The sequence below is a fragment of the Podarcis gaigeae genome, assembly GCF_964106915.1.
Source record: "Podarcis gaigeae genome assembly, chromosome: 3".
In the NCBI taxonomy this organism is placed as follows: Eukaryota; Metazoa; Chordata; class Lepidosauria; order Squamata; family Lacertidae; genus Podarcis; species Podarcis gaigeae.
In genome coordinates, this window is record NC_139680.1 from 114,296,759 (window position 1) to 114,310,341 (window position 13,583).

The 13,583-nt window shown below is 40.4% G+C and overlaps 1 protein-coding gene across 2 annotated transcripts in view; it reads right to left on the reverse strand.

Annotated features, from left to right (window-relative positions):
• USP34 (ubiquitin specific peptidase 34) overlaps positions 1–13,583 on the reverse strand; it is a 109,276-nt gene that overhangs the window by 74,398 nt on the left and 21,295 nt on the right. The window contains exons 3-8 of one of the 2 annotated variants that reach the window (XM_083732932.1): positions 12,535–12,958; positions 11,369–11,419; positions 9,240–9,389; positions 6,107–6,174; positions 4,347–4,539; positions 968–1,048 (exon numbers count right to left, since the gene is read on the reverse strand). In XM_083732932.1, the coding sequence (XP_083589058.1) occupies positions 968–1,048; positions 4,347–4,539; positions 6,107–6,174; positions 9,240–9,389; positions 11,369–11,419; positions 12,535–12,958 (967 nt within the window). The remainder of the gene's footprint in view (positions 1–967; positions 1,049–4,346; positions 4,540–6,106; positions 6,175–9,239; positions 9,390–11,368; positions 11,420–12,534; positions 12,959–13,583) is intronic. The other variant, XM_083732933.1, reaches the window with a different exon arrangement.

A 13,583-nucleotide genomic window follows, 5' to 3' on the forward strand; every position in this document is an offset into this window, starting at 1 on the left:
AGGATTTCATTCGTTTAACTGAAGCACCAATAAAAACTGACTTAATCAGATCTGGATCTTATTTTCCACAAGAGATCCCTAAACTGATGTAAAACCCTTAAATAATGACTCGAGATCCTACTTAAGATGACCCTGGCAAAATGAAGGGTCAATTTTAGTTACATTTGTCAAAAGCTGCCAATGAGAAACAGGCAAATGCTTTGTCATAACTGAAGTTGCAGTGGGAGATGCTCAGGTGGCTATCAACTTCCAAATTAAGAAAGGATTGTACCTCTCCTGGGATACAAGCAAGGACTCTGTCATCCTGCAAAACCTCAACTACTTGAATTGGGAGTTTGGAGTGGGAGTAAGAGCAGGGTCCCATTTCAAAAAATCTTCCCTTGATTCAGCTACAATCTCTACTGGCCTGATGAAGAACTCTGAGAAACTTGAAAGCTTGCAAACATTATTAGTCAGACTAATTCAGTGTTGCCTACACTGACTTGCAGTAGCTCCCCATGCTTTCAGGTCAGGGTCTTTCCCAGCCGTCCTAGAGATTGCCAGGGACCAAACCTCTACCACTGATGCTGGGGAAACCCAGTCAGATAGGCAGAGTATAAATTATTATCCTTATTATTATTATTATTATTACGCTCAACCGCTGAGCTATGACCCTTCCCTACCACTGAGCAAGGTGCTTCTCATGAAGACCATTTCCTCCTAATGGAATTCATAGTTCCCTCCACTTATTAAGGAGAGTATGGAATCATCACTGAAGGTTATAAGGATGCCTCAAAAACAGGCTGTCTTCCTAGAAAGCACATGTCAACAAAGCCAGTTCAGCTCTATTTTACATGAGTGTTCATAGTACTGCAGCTGTGTTCTGTTACAAACAGCAATCAAAAGCCCTCGGACATACAGAATAAACCATGTGTTCTCTCAAAGAAATTACAGCAGACCACATGGCCATTTCATTCACGTTACTCACTGAACAGCCTTGTTTGGCATCTGTTCCTTCTTTCCTCCCCACCTCCTCCCTCAAGCAAGAGTACACAAGGTGCAGTGCTTCCTAGGAAGGAACAAGACTTTTTAATCCTCTCTTTCACCATCCACGATGTCACTCTTCGCTGCTCTTTCCACCCCTTTTTAAAACTTGATTGGCCCTGAGCAAAGGAAAAAAATGAGCACAGCCAGATTTTACATCCACCTCCTCCCTCATCAATTTTTTGGGTGATGCCTGGACGACAGATTTAATTACGTGACCAAAGGACCATGACTTTGTTTTTGAAGACACATTAACTGGCCCATCGTAATGGAAAACAAACATTCAAAATGTGATTATTTGCCTCGTATCCTGTAGCGTGAATACAATGGAGAATGATCTGGAAACTGCAAAGTGTTTTTCTTTTTTAAAAAATGGTTCTGATATTAATTTGTCTGAAATGACCTCCTGGAATTTGCAATGTACCAACTGAGAGGAATCAGATACAGAGCCAACTGCTTACGGACAGTGAATGTTTTAGCTTACTGTAATAACGTTCCACCTGTGGCCTCGTAAGCTTCAGAAATATGAACATTTTTGAAGTTTGATGCCAGCCTTCAAATATTCCCTATTTAATTTCAGAACCACATTCTTTGAATTTTTTGCTCTTGACCTAGTTTTCAAATGGAAGAATTCACCATACAACAAGGATGGCGTTCTGTGAACAAACATTATTACACGGAGAGTTCCTGTGGCATTTAGAAAAAGCTACTGTATAAAACATGCGCCCACAGCTGACCTTGCTAAAGGCAACGTGGGTTACAAATGCTGATCTCCGTTTCCATACATAGTCTGGAAAAATATATCAAATTATTATGTTCCAAAATAGTAATTCTGGACATCTAGGTAGTAGTCTGGAAATAAGGGAGTGCATCCAAATTCAATGCCTCTCCAGGTGAAAGACAAGAGTGCTCTAATTTGCCACCTGATCTGCTTCTGTACTGGCTGTCCAATATTTGCTAGTGTCTATTTATGGCACCATCTGCTTTGAGCATTTTGGCATCTCCCAAATTGTTGGAAAAAATGATTGGATCCTTACAGGAAGCTAAACCTGTAACGGCCGCTTGTAAATGCTTAATGGATCTTTATAAGATAGACGTTAAGGAACTCAGACGTATCAAATAGGGAATTAGAATGTTATTATACAGCCTAAACAGTGGGAATTTGCTTTACAATCTGTAATGAAATATTTAGACTTGAAATTTATTCAGCAAAAATTAATATTTCAAGTATATTGTACAATGTTTGTATAGGAAGGCACTGTCCAACACAGATAGATGCTGGAAGTGTTACAATACAAACAGATACATTGAGGGATATGACATGGGATTCTCCAGTGATATACTCTTTTTTGCCTGAAGCTGTTATCCACATCAGTTTGTATTGGTAAAATCATTTACAGGTGCTCATGTATTTTAAAATTATATTCCTGTAATATGGGGATTAACGGCAGGATAAGCAAGTGGATGTTGTGAGCCCTTATGGTTATACTTATACTTTGAGCCTAAAAAGATAAATACCTTCTATTACCAAATGGTCTGAGGCTACACAGCCCTGGCTGCATTTGCATATATTTCATACAAATGCCAATTTTGTGTGGATACCTATTTGAACATTTGGAGGGCTTATATTAACTTATTTGTGAAACTTAAGATGCATGTGTCTAGGATATCTCAGCTGGTAGAGCATAACACTCTTATTTTAAAGTCATGGGTTCAAGTCTCATGCTAGGCAAAAAGATTCCTGCATTGCAGGGGGTTGGACTAGATGACCCTCGTAGCCCTTTCACCCCTTCCAACTTTACAATTCCATGCATTGCTACTTTATCTGTAATGTGAACTGATTATGTTTTTTTTCCTGTTTTTCTTTTCTGTTACAATTAGTATTATCCTTATATTATTTCCTTTTAAAAAAAATTCCTTTACTTTACCTTAATTTCTTATTTGCAAATTTAACAACAACAAAAGTTAAAAAGAAAAGCAAGTAAAAAATTGTGCAGGCTAGTAACTTCAAGGAGCTTTGTCAACAAGACCGCTGTAAGCACAATGTCAGTGATGAATGAATCTGATATTAGAGACATTTTGCTCTAGTGCAGGCTTCCTCAACCTCGGCCCTCCAGATGTTTTGAGACTACAATTCCCAGCATTCCTTACCACTGGTCCTGCTAGCTAGGGATCATGGGAGTTGTAGGCCAAAAAGACCTGGAAGGCTGAGGTTGAGGAAGCCTGCCCTAGTGCACACTATACTCTGTATGACTTTAAATGCTTTTGCTTATGGTCTGCTTGAACTAATGCAATGCAATGCAGGGCTGACTGTGCTACTGCAGTTTCTTCCCTGTGAAGACATGTCATAAACCACTGTGCCAGTTGTGACAGCCTGACATACTCTGGCCATCCATGAGTTTTGTCAAAGAAGTTGAAAAAGACATTGCTCCTCTACGACACAGTTAAAAATAAACAGAGCTGTTTTGAAATGCAGTAAGTCAAGCCGCACATCTGAATTTCTGCTGTGCTCGCAAAATGCAACCATATCAAGATTCTTAGCATTTGATAGCCTAGCTTCACAAATTATAAACCTGACACGCAATCCCCCAAGAGACACCTTCTGTGTTAAGTCCCACTTTCATTCACTTTATTTGGGCGTGCTCAAGGTGTGCTTGGATGCAGCGTAGAACTGTGAACGTTACACACCAGCAAAATAATTTCTTTTTCTGCAATGGAACACTCTCCCCACCACCACCTCTTCCCTATGTGTGCTCCACTACATCTGTTCTGGGTTTCCCCGCAACCTTCCAGAACAGCTCATGGTGCATAGAAGGGAAGGAGGGGGAAAATCAGGTTGTGCTAGTACTAATCCTTGCACTAGCACTAATCCTTGCACTAACATGACTATGAAGTTGTGTATCACCCAATGTCTGCGGTACTCTACCTCCGCCCCCACTCCCAACAGCAGGTATCATTTTTTTTAACTGCTTACAAGGGCCTTGAATGTTACAAAGTTAGGCTTGGTCTACACTTGTTGCAAACAAGGTGCTAAGAAGCCTTAGGTGGTAAAGCCATTCATTCTATAGGATTTCAGACTACAGGTAGTGAAACCAATTTTAAGTGTTTCTCCATGTAAAAACGTCCTAGAATGACTCATTTCCTATTATGCTAGCTTTCTACTTGCAGGAAGTTATTCATATAGAGAACGTATTACCCCACTCCCATCTAGCACTGCTGCATCTATAGACTAAGCTTTGACTATTACACATTAGTTTATAACTGTTCAAGTACAAATGAAAACAATTCTGTATATGTCTTTTAGTTAGTTTAAAAAGTCTTACTGTTATCTGGCTGAGGCCGGCCAATCTCATGGTTAAGGTTGGTGACATAAAGTACTTAAATGCAAGATCAAGACTCTCTTTATCAAAACACAAGGCAGTATCCAGTGGCTCTTTCACTGTGCTCCACATTAAATCTGCCATGTTACGAGCTGCACTCTGTCTTAATTCCTGGTCCGACAGTTTACATAAATACCTAAACAAAAAGGTAGGGTGGGGGGGGGTGCAAGAAAGTTCAAATTAGTACCGGCAAATCAGTTTAATTTTAACATATTTTTAAAAGCCATATGCACTTCTGGAAGCTTTCAGGACTGCGGTCAAAAGGGCTGGCCTCAGAACAAAGTTATAACTGCTTAATTACACTTGGGACAACAAAGGTGTTTGGCACAAATGTATTTCCAGGCATATGGAAATCAAGGCATCCCTGCGGTTTTAAAATAATAATAATAATAATAATAATAATAATAATAATAATAATAATAATAATTTTTATTTATACCCCGCCCTCCCCAGCCAAGGCCAGGCTCAGAGTGGCTTACAAGCAATAATAAAAACAAATTGAATGATTACAACTTAAAAACAAAATTAAAATACAACATTAAAATATGGAAACATTAAAATATTAAAATGTAGCCTCATCGCAGGAGGAGAAGGAAAGGAAAAAAAGGAAGAAAGGGAGGGAGAGAGGGAATCAAATTGGCTCCAAGCCAAAGGCCAGGCGGAACAACTCTGTCTTACAGGCCCTGCGGAAAGAAATCAGATCCTGCAGGGCCCTGGTCTCATGAGGCAGAGCGTTCCACCAGGCCGGAGCCAGAGTTGAAAAGGCCCTGGCTCTGGTTGAAGCCAAACTAACTTCCTTAGGGCCCGGGACCACTAGGGTGTTGCTATTTATGGACCTTGAGGCTCTCCGTGGGGCATACCAGGAGAGGCGGTCCCGGAGGTACGAGGGTCCTAGGCCGTGAAGGGCTTTAAAGGTCAAAAGCAGCACCTTAAATTTGACCCTGTACTCCACCGGGAGCCAGTGCAGTTTGAAAAGCACTGGGTGAATATGCTCCTGTGGCAGAGACCCCGTGAGGAGCCTCGCTGCAGCATTCTGCACCCTCTGGAGTTTCTGGGTCAGCTTCAAGGGCAGCCCCGCATAGAGCGAATTACAGTAGTCAAGCCTGGAGATGACCGTCACATGGATCACTGTGGCCAGTTCATCCAATAGCAGGCTAGCTTATGGTATAAAGGCAAGTTTGGTTACCATTTATTCCCTGAACCACGATGCTAGAGATAGCCAACATAGTCTCCTTCAGATGTTGGACTACAACTCCCATAATTCCTGCCTGCTGGGACATGCTAGCTGGGACTGAGGGGAGCTGGGAGTACAACAGCATTTGACTATGTACAGTGACATCAGAAACAGGCTTCAGGTGCATGTTTTCCCTCACTTGAACCTCCTACATCCTTATCATTGTGTGCAGAAGTTAAATGCACCAGGGATCCCATGCTTAAAAACGAACATAGATCTCCTGAAGCAGTTTCAGGGGTGGGGGAGAATGAGAGAAAGCACACAAGCTCAAGTACTCCCAATCTCAGTACATATACAGAACACTATGTTAAATACCCGAGTGTATGTAAACCAAGCACCAAATCACTTACTAATATTAATTGTAAGCAATACTGTTTGCTTATTAGCTTCTGTCACATTAGATATGCCATCTGAGTGATTTGAATTTATTTTGACAAGAAAAACCCCATAACGGGTCTGCAAAACATACCTGATAACATAAGTTCTAAATGGTATAATGTGTTGCATAACAGCAGGGATGTGCAGCCATATTCTGATCTATATAGCAAATACAAAAATCGAACACTATAAATCGACATGTCACACCAACAACTGCTTTTCAGACTCACATAACTTGCCTACTGAAAAGAGGGGCATTTATTTTCCCTTCACATAACTTTTTTACATTCAAAACTTGGGTTCATGCAGAAGACGGAAATGGAATGCCAGTTTGCCTGGGTTCCCTCAGCCAGAAGGGTAGAAGGCAAGTTTTTTTGGGTTTTTTTTTTTTTTTTGAGAGAAAAATAATAGGGATGGAATGTGCTTTCTCAGTAAGTTTTCTGATGCCTTTTCCTAATAGCCCCAGCCCATAGCGGGAAAGGAAGCGCATTCAATTGGGGCCTCACTGTGGAATCTGAGGCATGGCTCTATTACACTAATGCAAGGGTGTCTTTTTTGGCCAAGAACCACTTTAGATGCTGGCTTACACTCTGAGGGCTGAGGGTCAGGTGTTGGCATGGGCAAAAGGGTGTGGTCATCACACCCACTCTCATTTTGCTCAGTCACTCCCAAACACTTACATACAACACACAGACCGCATGGATCCCTATCATGCCCTCTCCTCTAAAGCATTATGTATTGAGGGAGGGGATTTTCCTCCTCATTGCCCCCTTCAGGTGCATTCCTGTTGTGCCACTGGGCAGGGAAGAGAGACTGAAACATTTCCACCCAGTCTAGTGCCATTATGAAGATGGTAGCCACTGATGCTTTGCGCTCGTGATGGCCACCAACCTAGGCTTTAGAAGAAGATCAGACAAATTCATGGAGAAGAGGGCAATGAATGGCTACTAGCCATGATGGCTATGCTCGGCCTCCACAACTGGAAGCAGCAATGCCTCTGAATCTCAGTTGCTGGAAACCACAGGAAGGGAAGATTGTCCTTGTGTACAGATCCTGCTTGTGGGTTTCCCACAGGCATCTAGTTGGCCACTGTGAGAACAGGATAATAAATAATAATAATAATAATAATAATAATAATAATAATAATAATATTTTTTTATTTATACCCAGCCCTCCCTGGCCAAGAAGGGGTTCAGGGCGGCTAATATTAAATATAAATACAGTAAAAACATTTTTAAAAACCAAAAAACAAACAAACCACCAGTTGATTAAAATATAAGTTAGAATACACTTTTAAATGCAGCTTAAAATGCAGCCTCATTTTAGTGGTAGCCTATAGATCAAAGCCATAAGGGGAGAAAATGTCAAATATTCACCAGGGCCAACTATCCATGCTGGTCCTACATGGGCCAGCAAAAAGAGCCAAGGGAAGATTTATATACAAATCACATATAAGGGGTTCCATCAAAAAATAAAATTGGGGGGGGGGGTTAGACTGAGTCCAGCCCAAAGGCCAGGAGGAACAGCTCCATCTTGCAGGCCCTGTGGAAAGATGTCAAATCCCGCAGGGCCATGATCTCCTGCGGTAGGGCGTTCCACCAGGCCATGGCCAGAGCTGAAAAGGCCCTGGCCCTGGTTGAGGCCAATCTAACCTCCTTGGGGCTCCGGACTTCCAAAGTGTTGTTGTTTATGGACCTTAAGGTGCTCCGCGGGGCATACCAGGACTAGATTAGGCCACTAGCCTGATCCAGCAAGCTCTTTTAGATTCTCTTCTTTTTTCAGAACCGAATTGGACTGGGGGCTGGGAGACCACTGGGGAAGACTTGGGAAGTCTGAGTTGGGTCTGTAGACCAGCAGTTCACCACCTCTATACTAAAGCCTGTTGTTATGCAGCTCCAATGCTTTAAAAAAAGGATGAAAAAGTATTATTTCCCTTTGGGAACAAGTACTCCCATTTATTTGACTGTCCCTACTGTCAGTGAAAGATGGTGAATATATCTGGAGAGCTACTCATCCAGGAAATATATGTGGTGAACTTACTTTCTCTTAATTCAGTTCAATAATTCAGTAAAATATTTACAACTGGGCCTCCAATTCAACTATATAATAAGGTATTTCTCAAGAATACCTTTCATACACTTGCTCTGTGGTTATCACAACTACAAACACAGACATTCTCAAAACATCAACACAATAGAACAACTTGGTTGTAGAAGGAACAACCTTGTATTTGCCCATGTTAAATATATGCCAGTGCAACCACCTGGAAACAATATCTATGCCAGTTGCAAGTTTTAATGAGCATTGTTCAAATGAATGGACTCCACAGTAATCACCAGAGGAACAATACAGAAAAGTGGTAGCCTGTGAGACTGACACGGTGATGAAAAATAACTGGGCTTTCTTTATATTTCACATCTGGCTTAAATATGTTTAACTGGTGGTTGTTTTGAATAAAGTTAAGCCAAAAACATATAAATAAATCCTAACATTTACACCATAGTCGTTTCACTTTTACCCAGTAGTTTTCCACTAGAAGTACCCAAACCTCATTTATATTTATAAGTCCTCTGTCTGTGTGGCATCAGAACATACTTTAAATTACTGAGCTGGATGGAAAATAAATCTGTTATTGTGGTGCTGTTTATTGCAAATTACTTTGGAGCACAGGGATTTGAAAAATTTGGCTCCATTTTTTAAGGGCAACAAAATTACTTGATCTTAACTTACGACAAATATTTTCCATTTAGTTTTTTAAAGGACTACTGTTACCAGCCTGCAATTTTATTAGCCTATTTCGGAAGGAAATTGCCATTCAGGTACATTTTTTAAATCTCCAGGTTGTTTTGAGATAAAATGGAATCCTGTGAAAAATTGTAGCTATGAAAGACACATATTCTGAAAGCAATATTTTTTTAAAAAATTGATGGAATTTGTCACAAAGATATTGTGAATAGCTAAACTATTCTTCTCAGCATCTGGATTTTTAGTCAATGGTTGCAATAAAGGGGTATGCAAGCAAATATATTCCAAATTTATAAAGTGCAGCATTTTTGTAACTTAGAAGTAAAATTAGTATTATTAAAATTTAGAGGTTTTGGGACCATGGCTTTTGGGACGAGTACATGTTAACACAGAAAGCCTCTTGCCTTTAAAAAGACTTTACAGGCAACATTTACTGCATCCATGTTAAATAAATGAGAAAATCTTGGACACATACTTACATTAGACACCACAGTGATAAATGCATGTGCTATGAGAAATGGCAATGTTTCAGGGGCTCCATATTCAAAACAGTCCTTCATGAGGGAAAGACCATTTTTTCCGCAAAATAAGCAAACGTAGCGAAGCAAGTGCAGCGGTACTTCTACATCCTATGGACATAAGAACATTAAAATATATATTACATTGAAATATATATTACAAATGTCCACATATAACTTTTTCTCAAGCAAAATGACAGCATCTTAATAATTCCTCCTATAGACTATTCTGAAAGGCTTTTTGTGGGCATTAAGTCAGTCTTCCAGGTTCTGCACTGACTTTCTTTTTTATTCCAGGCACAATTCAAAGGGGTTAATGTCCAACTTATTCATGTCTTCAAAGTTTGACTCGATTTACCTAAGGGTGCTGTATGCATGAAGACGTTTGAAGGACCACATTTCACATTCATTGCGTATCTGCAAACCTTGGTCAATCTATATGAACAAATATATTTTTACTATTTCTTTCTAGCTTTGTTCTGCCTTTCTACTCACCCACATGCAAGACGGCAGTGCAATATATGACCATTCAAATTGAACACAGCCGCAAGAACAAACCATGCTCAAAAGCCCACTCAGAAAGGGAGTAGAGCCTAAGCACAATGGAATATTGGGATTGTACTCAATCCACCACTTTATACAGGTTCATTTAAGGCTCATGAGAAGCATCTCAACTACCTGCTTGTGACTGCAAAAGCAAGATCACCCAGCATCTAGCAGGTCACCCAGACATGGCTGATGGGGGACTTTTGGTTTGGTTGTCAGAAAATGTGCAAGACCCATGATTCTGACGCGAGATATATCTGAACCACATTGTGTCTGCTTGCTCAGAAGGATGGGCAAGGGTTTAATGCCACAGTGCTCAACTCAGAAATATGGAGAGTCAAAACACGCTGCTCAAAAGGACTCTAAATTATTTTGGAATGGCCAGTATCTTAGGAGAAAAACCAAGTATTGAAATTTGCTTTCACCCACACTTTGAAATACATTGCTCCTGGAATTAGGATGCTGCCAACAATTAGTTCTTAATACTTTTTTTTATTCAACCATGCTTTTTCAGGGTAGCATTGTTGGATATTGTTTCTGCTGGCTTTTACAGAACGATCTAAGGGATTCCATTGCTTCAACTGTGTATTTACTTACTTACCATTTTCAAATGGTCTGTTGCAAAGAAGCTCTTTCAAAAAGTAATAATAATAAATCATTTATATACAAAGCCCAAAGAGCAAGCAACAAGTACAAAATGTACCCTATGACCATGGGACTTCCTTCTTCAGGCGACTCCCCCAATCTCTTTCAAAACCACTAGAAGGTTTCTACCTGGGTGGCCAAAACTAAGCTGCTAGGGTAGTCCCAAGTGCAGCCCAAGGAAGGATGACAGGAACAACTGACTTTCACTGGATCGTACATTAACATTAAAGCTCAGTACAGTCAAACCTCGTTTCCCAAACACCTCCGTTTTGGAACATTTCATTCCCGAACGCCAAAAACTCAGACGTAACTGCTCCGGTTTTTGAACAATTTTTGAAAGCCAAATGTGCTACGAACGTTTCAGAAGTCTAATGGTCTTCCGGAACGGATTACATTTGACAACTGAAGTTTGACTGTACTTTATTTTCCATGCAGAAAGCACCAGGTTCAGTCCTTCATCTCTAGTTAAAAGGATCAGGTAATGAAAAAGGCCTCCTTATGAGCTCCATATGAGCTGCTAGCAATCAGCACAGCCAATACTGGGCTGGACTCACTAGTCTCACTGGACTAGTGAGAGGGGCTGTAGCTCAATGAGCACATAATATTCATGCAGAAAGTCCCATGTTCAACCCCTGTAATCTCCAGATGGGGCTAGGAAATACCCTTTTCTGAAACCAGAGGCAGCCATTGCCTGTCAGAATGAGCAATATTAAACTAGATGAACCAATGGGCTGAATTAAGGCAGCTTGAAAATTATATTTATTTTAATGGATTCTTCCAGTTATAGTGTATTCTGGATCACTCTAAGCTACTGAGATGGAGCAGGCTTCTGAAAGTTAATGAGCTGTAATTTATTAAAACTACACACATCTTAATATACAGAAATAAAGCTAACTTACATTCATATCACAGAATGCTCCCAATATATTGCTTTCTTGTGCAGAAATATCCTATTTAAAAAATAATAAATGTTATGAATTTAACCAACATGAAAGAAAAAGATAAACATCATCCATAATTTAGATAACACAGCTGCGAAACTCAATAATATTTTCCTAAGGCTGCAACAATGCATGTTTGATTCAAGGCGACTGAATTTTGCCGTTTTAAAAAGCCACACGCTTGCATACAGAACCTGGTATATAAACTGTTTTGTTTTTTGTTTTTGTTTTGTTTCTGCCTTCTAGACAAAGCCATGTTTTCTTGGGCTTCAAGAAAAGTAATGCAAGAATTTGAATTTGCCTATTACAGATTATGTTATTTCAATCCAAGGAGCCATAGATCACAGAAGTCAGCATCAATATCTACAGATCAATATGAGGGTGATGAATTGATGTCTTGATTCTTTGGAACTTGGAGCCAAGACCACTCTTGGCATAGCACATTGTGGACCAACCAAGTGTAGTAATAGTAGTGATGATGAATGGAGGACTGGGTAGGGTGCCTTCCCTTGCAAGCTGGTTTCTACTCAACTTTTACTTTCACAATATTTGTGTTCAGGCTGCAGCAGGACAAGTCGTTGGGCGTTTGAGCTGATCTACAAAATCAGGCTGTAAATATACAGTGGTGCCTCGCAAGACGAAAATAATTCGTTCCACGAGTCTCTTCGTCTAGCGGTTTTTTCGTCTTGCGAAGCACGGCCATTAGCAGCTTAGCGCTATTAGCGGCTTAGCGGCTATTAGCAGCTTAGCGGCTATTAGCGGCTTAGAAAAAGGGGGGGAACTTGCAAGAACTTGCAAGACGTTTTCGTCTTGCGAAGCAAGCACATAGGGAAATTCGTCTTGCGAAGCACCTCAAAAACGGAAAACTCTTTCATCTAGCGAGTTTTTCGTCTTGCGAGGCATTCGTCTTGCGGGGCACCACCGTAATTGAACAGGATAGCAGAATAGAAACCTAACTACCTTCCTGTATAAAGAACCCAAAGATTATGAAAAAAAAGAGTTATGCTTTGACAAAATTGTATGAACTTACAAACTGGAAAGTCAAACACTGAATCCAGTAATGGTTTCAGCATCAGAACACAGAACAGGCCACCTTTGTATGTGTCAATTAGGATAACATGTACCTCTATTGTAGGATGCGTGTTATGCTTGTAAGCAGTATAGAGGGGAAACTGGATCTGAAAGATTTTGGCTACACAAAGCAAAAGCTTCTCCTTTTCCTCGGTGCTCCATATGCTGAAGGCATCAGCGCCCTTTGTGGGTTCTTCCTCTGTCAGGATGCAAGTTCTTCCAGAGTCTAACTTTTTCTCTATGGACTTGTGTCTTTCCCCATTTTCTTCTCCTCCTCGAGATTCTCTTTCTACATTCAGCGGCTCATCAGATGGATTATTCTCATCTTGCCATGCTGAGTCTATGTTGATAGTGCAATGTTTACACAGCTGGTCCCGAAGAGCTTGAACCTGGGCAATCACTAAATTTATAAGCGCACACACAACTTGGTTGAAGATCTCCAAATGCTTATACTCCTTGAAGCAGCACAGACATTGCCTGTTTTAAAAGGGATTTAAAATGGCAAATCAAGATGGGAAATGTTGGAAGAGCTTCAGAAACAAATGACTAAGCAGTAATTCATGTAGATAACCTGGGGCTGAACGTGTCATGTTTCTTCCATCTTGTATTTAATGGTCTTATATGAAGGAAGACTGATATAAATTGACTGCAGTTACATAAATACTGTGGTACTTGCATCCTTGGTATCTGTAAAACTATAGCATGACCTGAGAGTTCTTTATCATTATAAATAAAATGAATTAATAAAAATCAGCATCAGGCGGTGTTGGGAAATGTCAGAAACAGCAAGAAACATCCATGCAGCTTCTGACTTTCTCCAATGTCTGCCAAGAAGTGTGAGTCCAACTCCACCCATCCCCCAAGCACTGAGCATATGCCAAAGGACTCTGAAGGTGTGGGATGCCATCAATTTTACCTGGTAAAAAACTCGTATGTTGTACAGGCAATGTAGGAGGGGAAAGCATCATTTTGTGCTGGAAATACAGGAGACCAGCAACAACTGGATTACATTTATGGTTGCTACTAGCAACAGGCATTGTGCACACCTGTAGATAATTATATTGAACTAAAACACCTTATACAGAAATATTTTGTATTTAAT